General features: G+C 40.1%; 1 protein-coding gene and 1 pseudogene across 1 annotated transcript in view; one reads left to right on the top strand and one right to left on the bottom strand.

The window, feature by feature from the left end:
- The window catches only part of FAF1 (Fas associated factor 1), a 479,002-nt gene that overhangs the window by 389,564 nt on the left and 61,869 nt on the right, over positions 1-27,569 (bottom strand). The window contains exon 2 of the mRNA XM_060089778.1: positions 1,392-1,460. Coding sequence (XP_059945761.1) covers positions 1,392-1,460 — 69 coding nt within the window. The remainder of the gene's footprint in view (positions 1-1,391; positions 1,461-27,569) is intronic.
- On the top strand, positions 1,885-2,609 carry LOC132483456 (proline-rich protein 3-like; annotated as a pseudogene).

Here is a 27,569-nt window from a genome sequence, read left to right on the forward strand (position 1 = left end):
ATAGTGGTAAATCTACACAAAACAAATAGCTTTTTAACAGTTGATTATGTAAATCCATGTATGGACTTGAATATACCTACACAACTAATCTCAGCTCTATAATTATACACCTTGAGTTTTGACTTTCAAAAATTAGCACTTCTTCAAAATTCTAATTTAGATGTTTTTCGGATTTCAAAGGTATGGAGAGAACTCTGTGTCATCCTAACACAACCAATACTGTTCCTATACTGTTGCACAATTTATTTTTAGTTTGCTTTGCAATGGTAAATAAATTACAGTTTTGTCAATGTGCAGTGCTGTGCTGTGCTGGGCCTTGCCTTTTGAGTTACTGCTCACCCCCCCTTAAAAATACTAAACCACTTCTATAATAAACTGCCTGAAGTTCATAGGGAAAGCCACAGCAGAATGCCACTGGCTCACGGGCCCAGCCGCTCCATGGCATGTGGGATCTTCCCGGACCGGGGCACGAACCCGTGTCCCCTGCATCAGCAGGCAGACTCTCAACCCCTTCGCCACCAGGGAAGCCCAAAATGCCACTTCTTTAACAGCTTTAGAAAGGAGTAATCATCAGTGAGACTCCCCACCCCCACCCCAAGAAAGGAAGGAGAAACATCAAGTAGAGTTATTCAGACATTCAAACAAGTCTGATTTTTCTCTCCTTCCAATCTCCACCACAATACTACAGGGGAAGACGAACCTTAATATACAGTCAGAGAAGAGAAGTTTAAAAATAACTTAAATTACCTAAGATTTCATAATAATTTATTAATCTAATACTAAACTAAATAGGAACTTCATATTAAAAATACGACATTTAGATTTTATTCTTTCAGGTTCGAATTATAGACAGACTATGTATGGCATGCTGAACTACCTATAAGGAATGTTAAAGACATTCAAGAATACATAAAGTTTCATTACTTGTCATATAAAGAAAAAAGTACTTGAAATAAGTCAGACAGCGAAAGACAAATACTGCATGATCTCAGTTATATGTGTAATCTAAAAAGAAAACCAAATCATAACAACAGAGTAAACTGGTAGTTGGCAGGTGTGGGTGGAGAATGAGTAAAGGTGGTCAAAAGGTACAAACTTCCAGTTATAAGATGAATAAGTTTTGGGGATCCAATGTACAGCATAATAACTATAGTTAAACAATACCTCATTATATACTTGAAAGTTGCTAAAAGAGTAATCTTAAAAGTTCCCACCAAAAGAAAAAAAAAGAACTACGTGAGGTGATGAATGTGCTAACTAACCTTTCTGTGGCTATCAGTTTGCAATATATATGTATAGCAAATCATCACATTGTACACCTTAAACTTACACAATCTTATATGTCAAGCACATCTCAATAAAGCTGAAAAAAGAAAAAAGAAAGTACTTACCACTAAGTCCCAATTATTTTGTTCAAGCAATGTAATAGCTTCATCAATGTTTTCAATGCCAGTACATGCCTAAAAACAAAGTAAGAATTTCAGATAGGATTTGGGGAATGGAGAGGTTAATTAGTGTTAAAAAAAAAATAAACAGCATAATGTGTAATTTAAGTTTGAATAGGTATATGAATAAAGCCAATACACTAAATGCCTAAGACTTCTAAGCATTTTACACGGACGGTTTGAAAATTGTTAATTACAGTGTAAATTTCCATTACACTGAAATAAAAGACAATAAAGTAATAAAATATGCTTAAATGTTGAGCTCTGGAGCCCAGGATGATCTCTATATCTCTAACTGCCCAGAACAACTTTATTAAGAGCTTCTGATGGACAGCCATGTGTTAAAAATGAACTTCAATCCGTACTTTGTACTTTATACAAAAATTAACTCAAAATAATAACAGACGAAAACCCCGCTGCAGCCACTGCCACAACCACAATGCTGAAGTGCAAGAAGCAGAGTCAGCAGCAGCCCCCACTGCCAGAACAGGAAGACACTGGAGAGGGATGAAAGTCCCATCGGACCACCCAGCCTCCTGGGCCCTCCCATCATGACCCATGGAAACCCTGGTGACCCCAAATCAGCTCTGCACAGAGGTCCTCCAGGGTCAAGGGGACCAATGATTCCACCACTGCTGAGTCTCCCACCTCCTCCCTGGAGGAGAGGCCGAATTTGGGGAGGGCTGAGCTCCAAATCTGGCTCATATGGTCATAGTTGGTGGAGGGGCTAGTGCTAAACTTCCTTTTCCTGGACCAGGCCATGGAGATCCCTCCAGGGAGGCTTTCACAAAGAGCAGAGAAATCCTCAAAGCCTCAAGAGCTGGTCTCTTATCAAGAATACCTGCCCAGGGCTTCCCTGATGGCGCAGTGGTTGGGAGTTCACCTGCCGACGCAGGGGACGCGGGTTCGTGCCCCGGTCCGGGAGGATCCCACATGCCATGGAACGGCTGGGCCCGTGGGCCATGGCCGCTGGGCCTGTGCGTCCGGAGCCTGTGCTCCGCGGCGGGAGAGGCTGCGATGGTGAGAGGCCCGCGTACCGCAAAAAAAAAAAAGAAAAAGAATACCTGCCAGTCCAAGGATGGACCCCAGGTTATGGAAGACAGATTCAACCACCCTGTCTGCTGGCACTTTGCCAAAAAGGTCCACTGTCCATATGAGGACTGAGCTCTGTGCCTTCTACCACGCAGAGTCCGTGGACCTCTTCGTGAGACTGTGCCTTCCCATCCAGGCTTGAAGAAGCCTTCTGTGACCTAGTGGCCATATACTTCCCTGTGGCCCTGTGATGGCTACTGTGGGGCTGTTCCAACTACCACCCTCAGTCAGTGACACCTATCCCCATGGCCACCTCCCCCATGTGGGGTCCAAAGTTGTGTTTCATCACTGGTGCACGGTGTGCGCTCTTTCTTTTGATCCAGCCTCCAGAGCCTCATCTTCAGGACCCCATCTTTGCTCCATTCAACTGCCTCCTGGATCCTCTTCCCCCTCGCCAATGGACGGCTGAACAGGAAACCTCTTTAGTGCTGTTTCTTGTTCATCTGTCCACCAAGCCCCCAGTGTTGCCCTTGATTCCTGAGAGCCGTAGAGCAGTTTCTTACCATTCCCTTCTTCTAGCTGCTTGCTTTAAGTCCATTACATGTCACAACCCCTACCCACAATGTTGTCACCTGCTCTGTGAAACTCATCAGGTTGTCTGACCTGGGGTCAATTTTAAATGACTGGTACAGAGTTACTCCCTAAAAGGCTACACTTCCTGTTTTGGGGTTTTGTAATTTGTGTGTCAATAGCATGATCACCACTGCTATGGTCTGTGGTCAGTGCACTTTCTGAAACTGTACGTCCCCTCGTAGCCTTTCTCAGTATCCACGGCATCTTTGTGACTTCCAACAGTTGAGTACATTCTTCTGCCAAATTGAGTGAGGCCACTGGTACCCTCTAGACTTTCCCCACCTCCCAACATGGAAGAATTATGAAACTTTCCACAAGACTGCCTCCCTGGCCCTCCCCATTCTTTTTCTAGTGTCAGTTTCTCTGGGTTTGACACAGGCTCAAAAGATGTCCTCTAAAGCCTCTGATGGTCCTACCCTATCTCCTCTCCAGCCCGTTTTACTTAGACTACATCACTGTGAGGCCACTAGCCCTTTTGTTTGAACTCTGTGAATCTCCACTTAGCCTACCTTTGGATAGAACCTGGGCAGTACTCTTGCCCACTTCCAACCTTCTTCTCCTACATCCCTGGCACTGGTTGTTTTCTATGAAAATGGCAGTGAACAGGTTCAGTTTTGAACTGGCCCTGAGGAAACAGGTCAGGAGTTGTGTGGGCAAGAGGGAGGGATGAGAGCCATTGGAGAAGTGAGAATGAATTATTTTCTTAAATTTTTTTTATATTAGTTACAAACACAGTGGAAAATAAATACATACATACCTAAATAAATAAATAACCTAAAGTAAAACCCCAAACTACAAAGCCTCTAGATCTGTGCTGTCAGATATGGTAGCTACTAGACAGATATGGCTAATGAGCCCTTGAAATGTGGCTCGACTGAGTTAAGATGTGTTGCATTAAATACACACCAGTGTAGGACTTAGTACAAAAATAAAACTGTAAAGTATCTCAATAATTTTTCTAGTAAATAAATGTTGAAACGATCATTTAAAATATATTAGCTTAAATAAAACATAAGTGTTTAAATTAATTTCACCTGTTTCTTTTACATTTTATGCTTCTTAATGTGGATACTAAAAAATTTTTAATTACATATATGACTCATTCAATTTCTAATGCCATTCTAGAAAAAAACATAGAAGGAAATCTTTGTGACATTTAGATTCAACAGCAAAAGTACAATCCAAAAAACTGATAAAGTGGACTTTACTAGGAACTACTACTCAGGGCTTCCCTGGTGGCGCAGTGGTTGAGAGTCCACCTGCCGATGCAGGGGACACGGGTTCGTGCCCCGGTCCGGGAAGATCGCACGTGCCGCGGAGTGGCTGGGCCCGTGAGCCATGGCCACTGAGCCTGCGCGTCCGGAGCCTGTGCTCCGCAACAGGAGAGGCCACAACAGTGAGAGGCCCGCATACCAAAAAAAAAAAAAAAAAAAAAAAAAAAAAGAACTACTACTCAGAAATTTCCTTGTAGTCCAGTGGTTAGGACTCCGCACTTTCACTGCCAAGGGCCCAGGTTTGATCCCTAGTCGGGAAACTAGGATCCCACAAGCTGCGTGGTGAGGCCAAAAAAGAATAATAAAGAGAAGCTTTTAAAAAAAAAGAACTACTGCTCTTCGAAAGACACTGTTAAGAGAATGAAAAGGCAAGCCACACGCTTGGGAGAAAATATCTGCAAAACACATGTAACAGAGGACTAATAACCAGAATATAAGAATTTTAGGGCTTCCCTGGTGGTGCAGTGGTTGAGAGCCCGCCTGCCGATGCAGGGGACACGGGTTCGTGCCCAGTTGCGGGAAGATCCCACATGCCGCGGAGCGGCTGGGCCCTTGAGCCATGGCCGCTGATCCTGCACGTCCGGAGCCTGTGCTCCGCAACAGGAGAGGCCACAACAGTGAGAGGCCCGTGTACCGCAAAAAAAAAAAGAATTTTAAATTCTCAAAACTCAGTTTAGATAAATTGTAAGTAGCCAAAGATTTTAACAGAAACTTGACCAAAGATGATATACATATGAGAATCAGGACACAAAAAAACACTCAACATCATTAGTCATTACGGAAATGCAAAACAGAGAGATACCATTTCCATATGTTAGAGTGACAAAAGCCCAAAATACAAACAATATCAAGTGATGGTAAGGATGCAGAAAAACTGGAACTCTCATATACTGTTGGGGAGGAAGCAAAATGATATAGCCACTCTGGAAAACAGTGCTAACAGATTAGCAGTTTCTTAGAAAGTTATGACACAGTAATCCCACTCCTAGGTACTTATCTAAAAGAAATAAAACTTATGTTCACATGAAAATTATACATGAATGTTTATAACAGCTTTATTTATAATCGCTGAAAACAGACCACACCCGAAATGGCCTTCAACTGTACATTCATACAATAGAAAACTACTCAGCGACAAAAATGAACAACTAACAACACAAAAGAATGTGGATAAACCTCAAATGCTAAGTAAAAGCGAGACCCAAAAGGCTACACACTGTATGACTCCATTTATATGACATTCTAGAAAAGGCAAAGTTAAAAGAACAGGAGACATATTAATGATTACTAGGGTTATCAGGTGGGAATAGGGGTTGACTACAAACACCAAGAGGGAATTTTGCAGGGTAAAGGAACAGTTTGAACCCCGAATAACATAAAAAAGCAACAAAAGACAACCAAGTAAGACATTTAAAAATGCAATCTTCATCTTAAGCTACATGAAAAGACAAGGATAAACCAAAGGCTCGAAAGTACTAATAAAAGCTACTGAGAACAGTTAAGGTGGGGCAGAAGTTACACAGAAGGAAGCAGAAAGAAAAACTACAGGGAGTGCAGAGCAAGCCTAACAGCAGCAATTATCAGAAAGCACAAGCAAAAGTACACCTCCTTCAATGACATCACCATTTGTCTTCAAAAAAAAAAACAAAACACAGTGGAGGACGTAGTTCCAAGAGCCCATCCCTCCATAGAAACATGAAAAAATTGAGCAAAAGCTGTCAGAATCAAATTTGCCAAAACTCTGGAAAACAGTCAAAGTTATACGTCAACCAAGCAAATGCTGAAACAAGAAAAAGGTGACTTATTGTAAAAACAGTATGAAAACCCTGAGGCATTTTTTTCCCCCTTCTTCACTCTTGGCTCAAGAGCAGTCTTGAATGCACTAGCCTACATTCCAATGGTTGGACCCTGGACCCTGGTTCTAGAGGGAGCCGAGAAGACTTTGTTCTCAAAGAATGTTTGTCTCTTGTGACCTATCGGGCTACCTGAAGGACTGACTGAAGGCACTCTCCTTTGTTTCATCAACTTGGATCTCACTTAAGACAGAAAAGTAGCTATCAGGGGGCAATTCTTCAAAAACACTTTAAGGCTGGGGCTTCCCTGTTGGCACAATAAGAATCTGCCTGCCAATGCAGGGGACATGGGTTCCATCCCTGGTCCGGGAAGATGCCACATGCCGCGGAGCAACTAAGCCCATGCACCACAACTACTGAGCCTGGGCTATAGAGCCCGCAAACCACAACCACTGAGCCCACACACCACATCACTGGAGCCTGAGCACCCTACAGCCCGCATGCCTCAACTACTGAGCCCACATGCTGCAACTACTGAAGCCTGTGCACTATAGGGCCTGCGTGCCACAACTACTGAACACACATGCCACAACTACTGAGCCTGCAGGCTGCAAACTACTGAAGTCCATGTGCCTAGAGCCCGTGCTCCGCAACAAGAGAAACCACTGCAATGAGAAGCCCGTGCACCACGATGAAGAGTAACCCCCCCTCACCACAACTAGAGAAAGCCCGCACACAGCAACAAAGACCCAAAGCAGCCAAAAATAAATAAACTTAAAAAAAAAAACATTTTAGGGCAAATGAAAACTCCACTGCCACCTGAGACAAAATATTACAGTTGAGTCAAACAACAGAAATGTCCAAAACCTGGAGGAAAAGCTGCAAAGTGAGTTTCTTTGGGAAATTAGGGCACTGAAAAACATTTGGGCAATTTTGAAGGGCATGCACATGTCCAAGGCAGGACACCTACTCAGAGAAAACTACTGGCTCATCTCTACGCTCAGCAAAAGCAGGAAGTGAAGGCTAACACAGAGTTTTAAACAGCCTAGCTGAGTGTTAGAGTGCCCCAACACAGAGCCAGTCTACAAGGGCTAGGAAAGGATTTTCTTCCTTCCTTTCTTTTTCTTTCTTCTTATCTTCTTTTTTACTCTACGTGTTCAGGAAATCTCTCTCACAACACTAGCAGACCGCAACTAAAGAAAAAGAGATTTCAGACACTGTTACATACTAAATGTTTATGTTCCCCCACCCCCCTCAAATTTATATGTTGAAGCCCTAAGGCCCAGCATGATGATACACTGAGATGAGCCTTTGGGAGGTAATTAGGTTTAGATGAGGTCATAAAGGTGTGTAACAGCGAAGAGCCAATTTTGACATCATGTTGTATCTGTTTCTTTGACTTTAACCTTTGCTTTTCATTGGTTTTGTTATTATGATCGTACATGATGGCCTGCCTCAGGGAACCCTGTGCCTCTGCCTGAATGTTAAACTAAAGTGTCTTTGTTCAGCTCAAAGGGAGACAATCTGACCATGCCCACCTGTGAATGGCTGCAGAAAAGAAGAAATTAACACATCCCCTCTTATTCTGCAAGATAAATGGCCTTTTTACTTTACTTCCTCACCTCCTCTCCCTCTCTGTTCTATAAAAGAAACTGGCACCTAGATCCCAATAAGATGGTTATTTTGAGACATTATTCTGCCACCTTCTCGGTCTGCCGGCTTTCCAAATAAAGTCGTTATTCCTTGTCTCAACACCTCGTCTCCCGATTTATTGGCCTGTCATGTGGTGAGCAGAGTGAACTTGGACTTGGTGGAGCCCTCCGGATGGGATTAGTACCCCTTAAAAGAAGAGACAAAGAGAGGCTGCTCTTGCTCTCTCATCTCTTTCTCAATGCCATGTGAGAACAAAGAGATAAGTGGCCATCTGCAAGTCAGGAAGAGAGTTCTCACCAGAATCCAACCATGCTTGCACCCTGATCTCAGACTTCCAGCCTTCAGAACTGTGAACAAATAGATTTATGTTCTTTGGTCTTTTGTTATGGTAGCCTGAGCAGATTAAGACAGAAACCACTCATGATGAAAAAAATTTACAAAAATAGTTTAGAAAAGTCACTAAACAAACAGAAAATAAAAACCCATAGAGAGCACTAAAAACAAACCATGAATAATGGGGAAGAATCTGATTTCCAGAGTTTTCACACTGTAATTTTTTAAATGTCCATTTTTCAAAACCAAATTGTGAGACATTCAGGGAAACAAAAAGTATGGTCCATTCAAAGGAGAAATTAGTAGAAACTGTCTGTGATGGAAGAACAGACAACAGACTTACTAGACAAAGACCTTCAATCACTATCTTAAATATGCTCAAAGAGCTCAAAGAAACCATGGAAAAAGAACTAATGAAAACCAGAAGGATGACATGTCAACAAATAGAGAATATCAATAAAGAGATCAAGATTTTACAAAACAACAGAAAAAATCTAGAACTGAATAGTACAATAACTGAAATGAAAAATTAGCTACAGGTTTTAAGAGCAACTTTAGGCAGGCAGAAGAAAGATCAGAGAACTTGAGGATAGGTCAACTAAAATTATCCAGTCTCAGAAGCATGAAGAAAAATGAACAGAGCCTAAGAGATATATGGGACCCCACCAAGTGTACCAACATATGCATAACAGGGGTCTCAGAGGGAAAAGGAGCAGAAAAAATATTTGAAGAAATAATAGCTGAAAACTTCCCAAATTTGATAAAAGACAAGAAACTACATATTCAAGAAGTTCAAGGCTTCCCTGGTGGCACAGTGGTTGAGAGTCTGACTGCCGATGCGGGGGACACGGGTTCGTGCCCCGGTCCGGGAAGATCCCAGATGCCGCGGAGCGGCTGGACCCATGAGCCATGGCCACTGACCCTGCGCGTCCGGAGCCTGTGCTCCGCAACGGGAGAGGCCACAACAGAGAGAGGCCCGTGTACTGCAAAAAAAAAAAAAAAAAAGTTCAATAGGTTCCAAGAAGGATAAATACAAAGACACCCATACCAAAACATATTATGATAAGCTATCAAAAGCCAAAGAGAATCTTGAAAATAGCAAAAGAAAAGTATTTCATGTACAAGGAATCCTCAATAAGATTAAAAGCTGATTTCTCATCAGAAACTATAAAGGCCAGAAGGCAGTGGGATAACATTTAAAATGAAAAACAAAAACTGTGAACAACAACAAAAACTGAAGGAGAAATAAAGACACTCCTAGATAAACAAAAGCTGAAGGAGTCTGTCACTACTAGACCTATGCTACAAGAAGTACTAAATGAGAAATGAAAAGATACTAGACAGTCACTGGAAGCTATACAAAGAAATAAATAACACTGGTAAACGTAAGTACACAGGTAAATATATCGGGTGGGCCGAAAAGTGCCTTTGATTTTTTAAGTAAAAATAAAAGACACATTTTTCATTTTCACCAAGAACTTTATTGAACAACATATTCACCCTTTTGTTCCACTACCTCTGCCATTTTTCAGGCAACTCCATAATTCGATCTTCCCAAAACTTTTTATCTTTTTGAGCAAAGAACCATTCCAGGTACTTTTATAGTCTTCCAGGGGATTGAAATTATTTGCATTAAGAGAATTTTGGAAAGACCGAAATAAACAGAAATCCGAAGGTGCAATGTCTTGTGAATACGGCAGATGAATCAGAACTTCCCAGCCAAGCTGTAACAGTTTTTGCCTGGTCATCAAAGAAATATGCAGTCTTCCATTATCTCATTGGAAGATTAGGTGTTTTTTGTTGACTAATTCTGGATGCAATAGAGTGCCACTTTCAGTTGGTCTAACTGGGAGCAGTACTTGTTGGAATTAATCGTTTGGTTTTCCAGAGGCAGCTCATAATAGAGGACTCCCTTCCAATGCCACCATATTCACAGCATCACATTCTTGGGATGAAGACCAGCTTTTGATGTGGTTGGCAGTGGTTCATTTTGCTTGCCCCATGATCTCTTCCATTCCACATTGTTGTACAGTACCCACTTTTCATCGCCTGTCACAATTTGTTATAAAAACAGAACACTTTCATTACGTTTCAGTAGAGAATCATATGCACAAATATGGTCAAGAAGGTTTTTTTCACTTAACTTATGTGGAACCCAAACATCAAAGTGATTCACACAACCAAACTGATGCAAATGATTTTCAGCATTTGACTTAGATATTTTGAGTATGTTGGCTATGTCCTGCATGGTATATATAATGTTGATTGTTCTCAATTATTGTTTGCATTTGATTGTTATCAACTTCAACTAGTCTACCCAACCATGGAGCATCATCCAGCGAGAAATCTCCAGCATGTAACTTCGCAAACCACTTTTTACATATTCGATCAGTCACAGCACCTTCTCCATATACTGCATAAATCTTTTTGTGCATTTCAGTTGCATTTTTACCTTTCCTGAAATAATAAAGCATAATATGCCAAAAATGTTCCTTTTTTCCTTCCATCTTCAATATTAAAATGGCTACACAAAAATTCACCAATTTTGATGTCTTTTTTTAAATCCACGCTGATATGACAGCTGTCATATAAAATCTAACAAAATTGTTTCAAATGAAATTAAGCCAACTAAGTGCTACTAGAGCCATCTTACAGAACAAAAATGAAAGCAACTTTTGGCCCATCCAATAAAAGCCAGTATTATTGTGCTTTCGGTTTGTAACTCCTCTTTTTTTCTGTATGATTTAACAGAAAAATGCATAAAACAGTAATTACAAAATGATATTAATGGGCATATAATGTATAAAGATGCAAGATGTGATTACAACATAAAGGAAAAAAGAGAGGAGCATAGTTGTATACTGTTGAAGTTGGTATTAATTCAAATTAGATTGTTATAAATAGAAGGTGTTACATGTAATTCGTAGAGCAACCACTAAAAAAACTAAAAAATATACATAAAAAGAAATAAGAAAGGAATCAAAACAGTACAATACAAAAAAGTCAAACACAAATGGCGGAAATGAAGGAACTGAGCGGGGAAGAAAGATACAACACATAAAAAACAACCTTTTATGATAAAAACACCTAACTATGAATAAAAGGGAACTTCTTTAACATGATAAAACACATTAATGAAAAACCCAGAACTAACATCATACTCAATCATGAAAGAATAAAAGCCTTTATTTACCATATGATCAGGAACAAGATAAGAATGCCCACTTTCGCCACTTCTATGCAACATCATATTGGGAATTCTAGCCAGATCAATTAAGCAAGATAAAGGAAATTAAAAACATAGAAACTGGAATAGAAGTAAAATATCCCTATTCCCAGATGACACGATCTTATACAAAATCCTAAGGAATTCACACACACACACAAAACAAACAAAAACTTTGAGAATTAATAAATTCAGCAGAGTTGCAGGATAAAAGATCAACACACAAAACTCAGTAACATTTCTATATACTAGCAAAGAACAATCTGAAAAGGATGTTAAGAAAATAATTCTGGGGTTTCCCTGGTGGCGCAGTGGTTCAGAATCCGCCTACCAATGCAGGGGAGACAGGTTCGAGCCCTGGTCCAGGAACATCCCACATGCCGCGGAGCAACTAAGCCCGTGCTCCACAACTACTGAGCCTGCGCTCTACAGCCTGCAAGCCACAACAACTGAGCCCACGTGCCACAACTACTGAAGCCCGTGTGCCTAGACTCTATGCTACGCAACAAGAGAAGCCACTGAAATGAGAAGCCCATGCACCACAACAAAGAGTAGCCCTCGCTTGCTGCAACTAGAGAAAGCCCACACGCAGCAACAAAGACCAAACGCAGCCATAAATAAATAAATAAATAAATAAATAAATTTTTTAAAAAGAGAGAACAATACTACCCAAAGTAATCTACAGATTCAATGCAATCCCTACCAAAATTCCAACAGTATTTTTTGTAGAAATGGAAAAAGCTGATCCTCAAATTCATATCGAACTGCAAGGGATCCATAATAGTGAAAACAATCTTTGAAAAAAATATCAAAGTTGAAAGACAGGGGGCTTCCCTGGTGGCACAGTGGTTAAGAATCTGCCTGCCAATGAAGGGGACAAAGGTTCAAGCCCTGGTCCAGGAAGATCCCACATGCCGCGGAGCAACTAAGCCCATGCGCCACAACTACTGAAGTCCACGTGCCTAGAGCCTGTGCTTCGCAACAACAGAAGCCCCCACAATGAGAAGCCCGCGCACCACACTGAAGAGTAGCCCCCACTCACTGCAACTCGAGAAAACCCGTGTGCAGCCAAGAAGACCCAATGCAGCCCAAAATAAAATTAATTAATTAATTAAAAGAAAAAAAGTTGAAAGACTCACCCTTCCTGATTTCAAAACTTACTACAAAGCTACAGTAATCCAAACAGTGTGATAACAATGTACAACAGATATAAAGACATATAATAGAATTGAAAGTCCAGAAGTAAACCCATACATCTATGGACAACTGACTTTTCAAAAGTGTGCCAAAACAATTCAATAAGGAAAGAATAGTCTATTCAACAAACGCTGCTGAGACAACTGGATATCCACATGCAAAATAATGAAGTTGGATGCCTACCTCACACCATATACAACAATTAACTCAAAATGGATTAACAACATAAATATAAGACCCCAAATCATAAAACTCTTAGAAAAAAATATAAGAATACAGCTTTATGACCTTGGATTTGGTAATGGGTTCTTAGATATGACATCAAAAGCATGAGCAACAAAATTAAAAATGCATATAACTAGATTTCATGAAAAATAAAAATATTTGTGTGGCAAAGAACACTATCAAGAAAATGAAAAGGCAATCTACATAACAGGAGAAAATATTTGCAAATCACATGTCTAATAAGGGTCTAGTATCCAGATTATACAAGGAACTCTTACAACTCAACAACAAAAAGAAAGACAACCCAGTTAAAAATAGACAAAGGATTTGAATAGGTATTTCTCCAAAGATATAAAAATGGCCAACAAGCACATGAAAAGATGATCGATATCACTAATCATTAAGGAAATGCAAGTCAAAACCGCAATGAAATACCACTTTATCACACTCGCCACGGTGGTTGTATTTTTTTAATGGAAAATAATACACGTTGGCAAGGAGTTGGAGAAATTGGAACTCTTGTACACTGAACGTGGAAAGGTAAAATGATTCAACTGCTGTGTAAAACAGTTTGGTAGTTCCTCAAAAAGTTAAACAGTTACCATATGACCCAATTCTACTCCTATAGATGCAAGAGAATTGAAAACATCTATCCAAACAAAAACGTGTACATGAATGCTCATAGCAATATTATTCATAATAGCCAAAATATGGAGACAACCCATCTGTCCATCAAATGGATGAATGGACAATGCGCTATATACACACACAAAAGTAATGAAGTACTGGTATATGCTACAACATGGATGACCCCAAAAACATACTAAGTGGAAAAAAACAGACACAAAAGGTCATATATTGTATGATTTCCATTTATATGAAATGTCTAGAAGGGGTAAATCTATAGAAACAGAAAGCACATTGGTGACTGCCAGGAGCTGGGAGGAAGGAAAACATGGAGAGTGACTGTGTCATAGGCACAAGGTTTTCTTTCAGGGTGATGAAAATGTTTTGGAACTTGATAAAGGTGATGGTTGTATAACAGTGTGAATTTACTAAATACTACTAAATTGTATGCTTTATTTATTTACTTATTTATTTTATTTTATTTTTTGTTGGCCATGACATGCAGCTTGCAGGATCTCCGTTCCCTGACCAGGGAACTGAACCCAGGCCATGGCAGTGAAAGCCCAGAACCCTAACCACTAGGTCACCAGGGAACTCCCAAATTGTACACTTTAAAATGGTAAATTTTATGTTAGGTGAATTTCACTTCAATTTTTTAAAAATATATTTCTTCAAAGTAAGGGGCTTACCTGGAATGCAAAATAATATCCCTTGTTTTCAAAAACCAGTAGTCAATCTGGGAAAGCAAGGGCAGGATCAGACAGAAGGTGTGCAGGAAGAGGTGTAAGCAGGAAACTAGGGAAATGAGGAGTCCAATGGAGGCAGATATCAGAAAATACCAGTCAAAAAAATAAGTGTACTTTCTAAAGGTTAATGGCTGATTAGGAACGAGGGAGCTATACACTCATATGCAGTAGCTTAGAACTATAAAAAGAATCATACAGGGCTTCTCTGGTGGCACAGTGGTTGAGAATCCGCCTGCCAATGCAGGGGACATGGGTTCGAGCCCTGGTCCCAGAAGATCTCACATGTCACGGAGCAACTAAGCCCGTGTGCCACAACTACTGAGTCCGCACACCACAACTACTGAGCCTGCATGCCACAACTACCGAAGCCCACGTGCCTACAGCCCATGCTCCGCAACAAGAGCAGCCACCGCAATGAGAAGCCCGGGCACCACAATGAAGAGTAGCCCCCACTCATCGCAACTAGAGAAAGCCCACGGCGCAGCAGCAAAGACCCAATACAGCCGAAAATAAATAAAATAAATTTATTTTTTTAAAAAGAATCATACAAAGGAAATATATTTAAGGAACTGATTGTCTTTGTGTCAGAGAAAGAAAGAAACTTTAGTTTGTAGTGCCTAGAGGGATATTCTAGGTCTCTCTCACCACAGAAATCTCAAGGGCAGGGAGGATGCGGGGGCAGGGAGGGTAGTCTGATCCAGAAAAACCCAACACATGCAACGATAAGTAATTTTTTTAAAAAGGGACGCTGCATCAATACAAAGATACTAACAGAACAAAAAGGATAACGGAGGCAGAAAAGGGCAGCAAAATATAGCAAGAGACAAAAATAATGTTACGAAGCAGATAAAAAATTGTAACCAAACATCCTGCCGTAAATGTAGCATATTTAATAAAGCAATGAACTCTATGAAGACCATAAGGACAGACATCAAAATTCAAGGAAGAGAGTATTTAAAAACAGAAAGAGATAAAGCACAAGGTAGCAAAATTGAGGAAAGAAATTGAGGGGAGATAAAAAACACTAAATGGGAGAAACAAAGGGGTGAATAAAACTTGCAAAACACTGGAGGCACTCTGGAAGAGTGAACAAAATGAAATTTAAATTAAAAGATAAAGTAAAAACGCTTGAAACAAAATGATACATTGGCAAAATTCTGCAGGTGTAATGGACACTCTACTGGTAAGGATTTGTAGCAATAGCTAGAATTCTCCATTTATAAGAGAAGTGTAATTTGATATAGCCCTGAAAAAAAAATCAGAAAATATCTATCAAAATTTCAAATGTAAATAATCCTTTCACCCAGCAGTCCCACTTCTGGGAACTTATGCATTTGTACACTTGCAAAATGATAAATGTACAGAGTTATTCATTGTAGCATTATTTATAATAAGAAAAATTGGAAATGATCTACCAGTGAGGCTTGCAGTTCCTCCAGCTCCCACCAGCTCTCATCCTTTAGCCTCTCTGAATCTCCAGCCATGGAAACGGCAAATAGTACCAGCTTCTTCTATTTATCACCCACATCATCAGGGTTAAAGGTGGTGTCAGACATAGACATGGCTCCAATCTGTCCTCTTGAATTTAAGCTTTTCTTCCTAGCTTCCTGTTCTACCGACCTATAATGACTTCAGGCTCACCACCATACACAGAGGCGGCAGCTTTCCTTAAACTTCTTCACCAGCTTCCCTTTGTGATACCTGGTGACTTTTCCCTCTTCTTCTGACTTTCCCTATTTGGACCTTTACTTCCCCCCCAGCTTTTCCACAACTCTGTAAAGGCTAATCCCTGTAATAAATCCTTTATTCCACACTCATAGTGATCCACCTTCCCTAATCTGACTCTTAACTGATGCAATGAACCAAAAGTGAAAAGACAGAAGCGTTTTATAGGTCCGTTTGCAGATGCTGTTTATGCCTCATTCAAAGTGTCTTTCCCTGGCTGTTGAACCCATTTCTCACTTGCTACATGTATCAGCTGTCAAAGGCTCAAACTTGAACTCTTCCCTGGAGGAATATCCTTTGCTGATAGGAGCCACAGAGTAGAGATGCCTGAGAGGTTACATGCTCCTCCCCGGGAGTGGGCCCTAGACAATTAATTACTGATGCAGAGGTAAAACAGTGCTGGCTCCTTGACCCTGGGTGATTCCATTCTGCAGTAAAATTTTAGGTTCCAGAGCTCCCTATGTAAACAGTCTGAAGATATACTTCTGAAACCGTATGCCTCCACCTAGTTTCTTCCTCTGCTCTTACTCCAACAGGTTTTTCTGAAGTCACTTCCTCAATAAATTACTTGCACAAGAAGCCCTGTCTCAGACTTTGATTCTAAGAAATCTAAGCTGAGACAGTTCTCCACACTTGAACATATAAGAAAGACGGAATCAATCCATAGTGAATGCTATCAGCTGTCTGTAACTATTCCTATTTACCAAAACTTGGACAATATTGAAATTTTATTACAATTACCAATTTTTGTTAGTTACACTGGTGGTTTCTGACACATTAAAATTGCTTTAACTAGCAATTATTTAATCAAGTATCAGAATTCCTACTGATTATTATTTCACAATAGAAATATTTACTCCCAGTGAAATATTCCAAATTGTGGTATATACACACAATGGAATATGATTCAGCCCTAAAAAGGAATGAAATTCTAATACATGTTACAACACAGATCAGTGTGGAAAACATTATGCAAAGTAAAATAAGCCAAACACAAAAGGACAAATACTGTCTGACTCCACTTATATGAGGTACCCAGAATAGGCAAATTCACAGAGCCAAAAAATAGACTAGAGATTACCAGGAGCTAGGCATAGAGGTAGAGGAAAAGTTTTTTTGTTTTCTGTTTTTTTGCGGTACGCGGGCCTCTCACTGTTGTGTGGCCTCTCCCACTGTGGAGCACAGGCTCCAGACACACAAGCTCAGCGGCCATGGCTCACGGGCCCAGCCGCTCTGCAGCATGTGGGATCTTCGCGGACCGGGGCAGGAACCCGTGTCCCCTGCATCGGCAGGCAGACTCTCAACTAGAACAAAAAGTCTTAAAAATTGTATGTAGACACAAAAGACCACAAATAGCCAAAGTGGTCTTGAGGGGAAAAAAAAGGAGCTGGAGGAATCTGGCTCCCAGACTTCAGACTACACTACAAAGCTACAGTAATCAAGACAATAGGGTACTAGCACAAAAACAGAAATGTAGATCAATGGAAAAGGATAGAAAGCCCAGAGATAAACCCACGCACCTGTGGTCAACTAATCTATGACAAAGGAGGCAAGAATATACGATGGAGAAAAGACAGTCTCTTCAATAAGTGGTGCTGGGAAAACTGGACAGCTACATGTAAAAGAATGAAATTAGAACACTCCCTAACACCATACACAAAAATAAACTAAAAATGGATTAGAGACATAAATGTAAGACCAGGCACTATAAAAGTCTTAGAGGAAAAACACTCTTTGACATAAGTCACAGCAAGATCTTTTTTGATCCATCTCCTAGAGTAATGGAAATGAAAACAAAAATAAACAAATGGGGCCTAATGAAACTTAAAAGCTTTTGCACAGCAAAAGAAACCATAAACAAGACAAAAAGATAACCCTCAGAGTGGGAGAAAATATTTGCAAACGAATCATCGGACAAAGGATTAATCTCCAAAATACAAAAACAGCTCATGCAGCTCCATATTAAAAAAACAAACAACCCAATCCAAAAATGGACAGAAAACCTAAATAGACATTTCTCCAAAGAAGACATACAGATGGCCAAGAAGCACATGAAAAGCTGTTCAACATCACTAATTATTAGAAAAATGCTAATCAAAAGTACAATGAGGTTATCACCTCACACCAGTTAGAATGGGCATCATCAGAAAACCTACAAACAACAAATGCTGGAGAGGATGTGGAGAAAAGGGCACCCTATAGCACTGTTGGTGGGAATATAAATTGATACAGCCACTATGGAGAACAGTATGGAGGTTCCTTAAAAAAACTAAAAGTAAAATTACCACATGATCCAGCAATCCCACTACTGGGCATATACCCAGAGAAAACCATAATTCAAAAAGACACATGCACCCCAATGTTCACTCCAGCACTATCTCCAATAGCCAGGTCATGGAAGCAACCTAAATGCCCATCACTAGATGAATGGATAAAGAAGATGTGGTACATATATACAGTGGAATATTAGTCAGCCATAAAAAGAAACGAAATTGGGTCATTTGTAGAGACGTGGATAGATCTAGAGACTCTCATACAGAGTGAAGTAAGTCAGAAAGAGAAAAATAAATATTGTATATTAATGCATATATGTGGAACCTAGAATAATGGTACAGATGAACCAGTCTGCAGGGCAGAAACTGAGACACAGATACAGAAAACAAACGTATGGACACCAAGGGGGAATGTGGCAGGGGGGTGGTGCGATGTGATGAATTGGGAGATAGGGATTGACATTTATACACTAATATGTATAAAATGGATAACTAATAAGAACCTGCTGTATAAAAAAATAAATAAAATTTTAAAAAAAAGAAAACATCTACAAATGGGAAACTTCTCACTGAGCACCTGCTGAACATTAGCAGAGGACCTCAGACACCTAAAACAATAAGCAAGATCCCCATGTAAGCAGGTAGGATGAAGGAAGGAATTAGGGAAAAAGAAGAGGAGAGAAAGCAGGACAGGACCTGCACCCCTGGAGGAAAACTAAAGGTGAGGAGAGGTTCCCACATCTGGGAAAGCCCACTCACCAGCAGGGAGATCAACTGGGACAGAAGGGGAGCTTCGGGGGTTGGCAGGAGAGCCCAGCAACCAGTCTGTGGCAGGCAGGCAGGACCGAGTGAGACAAACAAAGATGGTGCATGCCACAGCCCTGTGTGCCCCAGCCTGAGACGGGTGTCTGCTGGTGTGCACATGGGCTGGGTGCTGGAACATGGGGTTTGGAGAGTAGACTGGGGGAGGGGACTGCTGTTGGCTGCCAGAAGACAGCCTGAGAGGACAAAAGTGAGGAGCTCCGCAACCAGGAATGCTTGTGGAGGAAGCCTGGACTGCCACAGAGGCGAAATGCCATACTGAGTGATGCGCAAAGGGCAGGGCCGCCGTTGCAGCCTCTCCCGTCACGGACCGGACCCTACCTCCATGGGCACTAGGGAGGGCTCCCGCCAGAGCCAGCTCTCACACCCCTGCCACTGCCTCCTCCGCCCCCTCCCCCCACCTAGGCAATCCACTCGCCCCAATCGCTGCCTGACAGGCTCACGTGTTCCAAACGCTACCCTAGTACCCTCCTGCCTGGGTGACCTGCTCACCCCAATCACTGCCTCGGCTCCTTCCTGCCTGATGGGCTTGGGTGCCCCAGCATCCTCTGAAGCAGACTCCAGTGGGAGGAAAACATGCAGAGGCAGGGCTGAAACCACAGCTGAGCCCCAGGTGCTAAGTGACTAAATAAGAAGAGATGAAATCTCTCTCACAGCTGTGCAAACCACGGAGTTATACCTCCACAGACAGCTTCCTAAATACAGTGCCTATGAAACATCTGAAAGGAAAATAAGTGCTCCTGCAGCTGGAACGGGTCTGCTTTAGCATCTATGTTCTTTGTGGGCACGTACATGTGAGAGTTGGGCCAGGCCACAGCCTGACCTGCCTCCACAGCCCCCACAGCAAGTTGAAGTACACGATCACTGCAGTCCTGGGACCTGACCTCAGTTGATCTATGCCAGTGGCCTGGTGTAAGTAACACCTGAGAGTCACCAGGCCCAACTGCCAGCATACCCACAGTTAAGGTGGGACCAAGAGCAGTGCCAACAATAGTGTACTTTCTTAGCCTGCACAATGGGTGAAAGGGGACACAACAGAGCATATTCACAGGTGAACAGCTTCAGAGGAGGAATACGCAGTGCCTTCTCTCCCAGTGGGAGTGCTCCAATCTCTCTTACCTTGCACCGCAGATCAGAATCACAGCTAAGAAATAGCTCTGGGAGCCTCTACTCCAACAAACAGGGAGCAGACCCCACCCCTGACAGGACAATGACAACCACAGAGCAAAGGGGAGGCCGCACTCAATATCCAGGGAAGGTCCTGGTCACTGCAACACCAGTCAAACACCCTATCAAGGCGATGATGGCACAAGCCTCTGGACCAACCTCAACCACCAGGGAGCAGACACCAGAAGCAAGAGGAACTATGATCCTGCAGCTTCTGGAAAGGAGACCACAAACACAGTGAGTCAGATAAAACAAGACAAAGATATATGCTGCAGATGAAGGAGCAAGATGGAAACGAACAAGAACAACTAAATGAAGAGGAGATAAGCAATCTACCTGGAAAAGAATTCAGAGTAATGGTAGTAAAGATGATCCAAGATTCCAGAAAAAGAATGGAGGTACAAATCGAGAAGATAAAAGAAATGTTTAACAAAGATCTAGAAGAACTAAAGAACAGACAAACAGATGAACAATACAATAGCTGAAATGAAAAATACACTAGGAGTAATCAATAGCAGAATAAATGAGGCAGAAGAACAGGTAAGTCACCTGGAAAACAGAATGGTGGAAATCTCTGCTGCAGAACAGAATAAAGAAAAAAAGAATGAAAACAAATGAAGACAGTCTAAGAGAATTCTGGGACAACATTAAACGCACCAACATTTGAATTATACAAGTCCCAGAAGAAGAAGAAAAAGAGAAAGGGCCTGAGAAAATATTTGAAGAGATTATAGTTGAAACCTTCCTTAATATGGGAAAGGAAACAGTCGCCCCAGTCTAGGAGGCGCAGAGAGTCCCATACAGGATAAACACAAGGAGGAACACACAAGACACATATTAATCAAACAAACATTAAATACAAAGAAAAAACATTAAAAGCAGCAAGGGAAAAGCAACAAATAACATACAAGGGAATCCCCATAAAGTTATCATCTGATTTTTCAGCAGATACTCTGCAAGCCAGAAGGGAGTGGCATGAAATATTTAAAGTGATGAAAGGGAAAAAACTACAACCAAGAATACTCTACCCAGCAAGGCTCTCATTCAGATTCGACAGAGAAATCAAAAGGTTTACAGACAAGCAAAAGCTAAGAGAATTCAGCACCACCAAACAGTTTTACAACAAATGCTAAAGGAACTTCTTTAGGTGGGGCGGCAGTGTGGGGGTGGGGGAGGCACAACTATAAACAAGAAGAATCACAAATGGGAAAGCTCACTGGTAAAGCCAAACATATACTAAAACCAGGAAATCATACATACACAAATATGATATCAAATCCAGCAACTGTGAGGAGAGTATAAATGCAGGAAATGGGAATTGCATTTGAAATTAAGAGACCAGCAACTTAAAACAACCCTGTATATATACAGACTGCTTTATCAAAGCCTCATGGGAAATGCAAACCAAAAAACTACAATGGATACATACACAAAAAAGAAAAAGCAACCAAAAAACAACGCTAAAGATGGTCATCAAACCACAAGAGAACAGAACAAAAGAGGAAGGGAAGAAAAAATACCTACAAAAACAACCCAAAACAATTAAGAAAATGGCAATAAGAACATACACATCGATAATTACCTTAAATGTAAATGGATTAACTGCTCCAACCAAAAGACAAAGGCTGGCTGAATGGATACAAAAACAAGACCCATATATATGCTGTCTATAAGAGACCCATTTCAGACGTAGGGACACATACAGAATGAAAGTGAGGGGACAGAAAAACATATTCCATTTAAACGGAAGTCAAAAGAAAGCTGGAGTAGCAATACTTATATCAGATAAAACAGACTTTAAAGTAGAGACTGTTACAAGAGACAAGGAAGGACACTACCTAATGATCAAGGGATCGATCCAAGAAGAAGATATAACAATGGTAAATATATATGCAGCCAACATAGGAGCACCTCAAAATATAAGGCAAATCCTAACAGCCATAGAAGGGGAAATTGAAGGTAACACAGTAATAGTGGGGGACTTTAACACCCCACTTACACCAATGGACAGATCATCCAAACAGAAAATTAATAAGGAAACACAAGCCTTAAATGACACAATAGACCAGATATATTTAATTGATATTTATAGGACATTCCACCCAAAAGCAGAATACGCTTTCTTCTCAAGAGCACACGGAACATTCTCCAGGATAGATCACATCTTGGGTCACAAATCAAGCCTCAGAAAATTAAGAAAATTGAAATCATATCAAGCTTCTTTTCCGACCATGCTATGAGATTAGAAATCAATCACAGGAAAAAAAGCTGTAAAGAACACAAACATATGGAGGCTAAATAATATGTTACTAAATAACCAATGGATCACTGAAGAAATCAAAAAATGGCTAGAGACAAATGACAATGAAAACACGATGATCCAAACCCTATGGGATGCAGCAAAAGCAGTTCTAAGAGGGAAGTTTATAGCAATACAGTCTTACCTCAAAACACAAGAAAATTCTCAGATAAACAACCTAAACTTACACCTAAAGCAACTAGAGAAAGAAGAACAAACAAAACCCAAAGTTAGTAGGAAAAAAGAAATCATAAAGATCAGAGCAGAAATAAATGAAATAGAGATGAAGAAAACAATAGCAAAGATCGATGAAACTAAAAGCTGGTTCTTTGAGAAGATAAACAAAATTGATACACCTTTAGCCAGACTCATCAAGAAAAAGAGGGAGAGGACTCAAATCAATAAAATTAGAAATGGAAAAGGAGAAGTTACAATGGACACCGTAGAAATACAAAGCATCAAAGGAGACTACTACAAGGAACTATATGCCAATAAAATAGACAAGCTGGAAGCAATGGACAAATTCTTAGAAAGGTACAACCTTCCACGACTGAACCAGGAAGATATAGAAAATATGAACAGACCAATCACAAGTAATGAAACTGAATCTGTAATTTAAATTTTTCCAACAAACAAAAGTCCAGGGCCAAATGGCTTCAAAGGTGAATTCTATCAAACATTTAGAGAAGAGTTAACACTTACACTTCTCAAAGTCTTCCAAAAAATTGCAGAGGAAGGAACATTCTGAAGCTTATTTTATGAAGCCACCATCACCCTGATACCAAAACCAGACAAAGATATCACAAAAGTAAAAAAAAGAAAATTACAGGCCAATATCACTGATGAGCACAGAGACAAGAATCCTCCACAACATACTAGCAAACAGAATCCAACAACACATTCAAAGAATCATACACCACGATCAAGTGGGATTTATCCCAGAGAAGCAAGGATTTTTCAACATCCACCAATCAATCAGTGTGATACACCACATCAACAAATCGAAGAATAAAAACCATATGATCATCTCAATAGATGTAGAAAAAGCTTTGGACAAAATTCATCACTCATTTATGATAAAAACTCTCCAGAAAGTGGGCATAGAGGGAATCTACCGCAACATAATAAAGGCCATATACAACAAACCCACAGCAAACATCATTCTCAATGGTGAAAAACTGAAAGCATTTTCTCAAAGTTCAGGAACAAGACAAGGATGTCCACTCTTGCCACTATTATTTAACACAGCTTTGGAAGTCCCAGCCATGGCAATTAGAGAAAAAGAAATAAAAGGAATCCAAATGGAAAAGAAGTAAAACTGTCATTGTTTACAGATGACATGATACTATGTGTAGAAAATCCTAAAGATGCTACCAGAAAACTACTACAGCTCATCAATGAATTTCGTAAAGTTGCAGGATACAAAATCAGTACACAGAAATCTCTTGCATTCCTATATACTAGCAACGAAAGATCAGAAAGAGAAATCAAGAAAACAATCCCATTTACCACTGCAATAAAAAGAATAAAATACCTAGGAATAAACCTACCTAAGGAGACAAAAGACCTATCTATACTCAGAAAACTATAAAACACTGATGAAAGAAATCAAGATGACATAAACAGATGGAGAAATATACCATGTTCTTGGATTGGAAGAATCAATATTTTGAAAATGACTATACTACCCAAAGCAATCTACAGATCAATGCAATCCCTATCAAATTACCAATGACATTCTTCACAGAATTAGAACAAAAATTTTTATTATTTGTATGGCAACACAAAAGACCCCAAATAGCCAAAGCCATCTTGAGAAAGAAAAAGGGAGTTGGAGGAATCAGGCTTGCCAACTTTGGACTATACTACAAATGTACAGTCATCAAAACAGTATGGTACTGGCACAAAGACAGAAATATAAATCAATGGAACAGGAGAGAAAGCCCAGAGATAAACCCATGCACCTATAGTTACCTAATCTATGACAAAGGAGGCAAGAATATACGATGGAGAAAAGACAGTCTCTTCAATAAGTGGTGCTGGGAAAAATGGACAGCTACATGTAAAAGAATGAAATTAGAACACTCCCTAACACCATACACAAAAATAAACCCAAAATGGATTAAAGACCTAAATGTAAGGCCTGATACTATAAAAGTCTTAGAGGAAAACATAGGCAGAACACTCTTTGACATAAACCACAGCAATTTCTTTTTCAATCCACCTACTAGAGTAATGAAAATAAAAACAAAAATCAACCAATGGGGCCTAATTAAACTTAAAAGCTTTTTCTCAGTAAAGGAAACCATAAACAAAATGAAAAGACATAATGAGAGAAAATATTTGCAAACAAAGCAACCGACAAGGGATTAATCTCCAAAATTTACAAACAGCTCATGCAGCTCAATATCAAAAAATAAACAAGCCAATCAAAAAATGGGCAGAAGATCTAAATAGACATTTCTCCAAAGAAGGCATATGGATGGCTAAAAAGCACATGCAAAGATGCTCAACATCACTAATCATTAGAGAAATGCAAATGAAAACTACAATGATGTATCACTTCACACTGGTCAGAATGGCCATCATCAAAAAATCTATAAACAATAAACGCTGGAGAGAGTGTGGAGAAAAGGGAACCCTCCTACAATGTTGGCGGGAAAGTAAATTGGTACGGCCACTATTGAGAACAGTATGGAGGTTCTGTAAAAAAACTAAAAATAGTGCTAACATATGATCCAGCAATCCCACTCCTGGAAATATAGCCAAAGAAAACCATAATTCAAAAAGATACATGCACCCCAATGTTCACTGCAGCACTATTTACAATAGCCAAGACATGGAAGCAACCTAAATGTCCATGGATGGAGGAATGCATAAAGAAGATGTGGTACATATATACAATGGAATATTAGCCATAAAAAAAAGAACAAAATAATGCCATTTGCAGCAACATGGATGGACCTAGAGATTGCCATACTGAGTGAAGTAAGTCAGGGATAGACAGACATATATCATATGATATCACTTATGTGTAGAATCTAAAAAAAAGGTACAAATGAACTTAGCTACAAAACAAAAGTAGAGTTACAGATGTAGAAAACAAATTTATGGTTACCAGGGGTTAAGGGCGAGGAGGGATAAATTGGTAGATTGGGATTGACATCAACACACTACTATACATAAAACAGATAACTAATAAGGACCTACTGTATAGCACAGTGAACTCTACTCAATACTCTGTAATGGCCTATATGGGAAAAGAATCTAAAAAAGAGTGGATATATTATATGTATAACTGATTCACTTTGCTGTACACCTAAAACTAACACAACATTGGAAATCAACTATACTCCAATAAAAATTTTTTAAAAATAAAAAAACTAAAAATTTTTTTAAAAAGTAAATACTACAGTACAACATGATCCAGCAGTTGATTGAATGTATGGATGGGGAACCGCGAATGTGGAGGAAACTCAGATAAGGAGAAACGATGTTAATGGAGGGTCAACTATAAATCATACGTGGATTTTCGACTGCTTAGAGGACATGCGCTACTAACCCCTTCTTGTTCAAGGGTCAACTACAGTGACCTCAATTCAGGAGAAGCCTATTGGATTTGGTGAGTGCTCTGTGATGAGGAGGGAAGGGATACAAAGATGACTATGATATAGTCCCTGTACTGAGGAATTCACAATTGATTACACATGTGAACAATTAGCTCTACAAACCAGAATGAAATGATTGCTATAATACAGGTTAAAAACTACACCTGATGGAAGAGGAAAGAAAAATTCACTCTAATTGGATGATGGGGAAGCTCCAAAGGGCAGAAACCATTTAAGCTTGATTATGAAGGATGACCAACGTTTCAACAACTGAAAAGGGGGAAACAGGTGGTTCAAAATGCTACAAGTGTATTTACAATGGGATGACAATCTTAAATGTCCTTGAGGCTAGATTAAATTTGTGGTTCTCAAAGGGCTATTCACAGACTAGAAGCATCACCTGAGAACTTGTTTGCAATCTAATTTCTCAGGTCCAACCCCATACTCCAGAATCATAAACTCTGGGGCTAGGGCCCAGTAATCTGTTTTAACAAACCCACAAACGATTCTGATTCATGCTCGAGTTTGAGAACTGCCTCAAATACCTGAGGCAGCCAGGTGTAGTTAGTTAACAAGAAGTGGAAGGGATTATATGGAGAAACCTGCTTAGAAAATTCAGATTTCTAAAAACACTATGCCAATAACAACAACAAAAACATGGGTCCTGACACAGTAGAGAAAAACACACATCATTTTTTCTTCCCTATTATTCACGACAAAGTGAACATAAAATACAGTCTGGGTTAAACTTCAATTTTGGCCAAGAGACAACTGCTGATAACACACTCCTTTGTAAGTTGCTAACAGTAAGGGATGTTACTCTTGGCCTCTAAGCGGAATGCTTTTACGAAGAAGAAAATGGACGGCAAGCAACAAACAGACCAACCAAGGAGGTGATATTCATGTCATGGATAATGAAGCAATTTTCTTTTCTGTCCAAAAAAAAGGAAAGGACTGTGTAAGAATGCCATGTTTCAACATACAAAGTGTTATAGACAATGTTTGCATACACCTAAAATTTGTATGTTAAAGCCCAAACTCTCACTATGGCTGTATTTCGAGTATGGTATTCGAGTATGGAAGTAATCAAGGTTAAATGAGGTCTTAAGGGAGGAGGCCCTGATCCCATCAGATTAGTGTCCTTATAAAAGGAGACACTAAAGAGTTCACTGGCTCATTCTCTGCACACATGCATGAAAGAAAGGCCATGTGAGCAAACAGCAAGATGGCAGCTGTCTGCAATCCAGGAAGAGAGTCCTCATCAGAAACCCAACCAGCCAAACCTCAATCTTGGATTTCCAGCCTCCATGATTGCAATAAAATTAATTTCTGTTGTTTAAGCCACCCAATCGATGGTATTTTGTTATGGAAGCCCAGGCTGACTAGTACATACTTAGGTACCAAGAAATAAATACCTAAAAATGTGGATGTGGCTTTGGAATTGGGTGATGGATGGAAGCTGAAAGAGTTTTGAGGTGCATGCTACAAAAA

The sequence above is a fragment of the Mesoplodon densirostris genome, chromosome 2, assembly GCF_025265405.1.
Source record: "Mesoplodon densirostris isolate mMesDen1 chromosome 2, mMesDen1 primary haplotype, whole genome shotgun sequence".
NCBI lineage: Eukaryota > Metazoa > Chordata > Mammalia > Artiodactyla > Ziphiidae > Mesoplodon > Mesoplodon densirostris.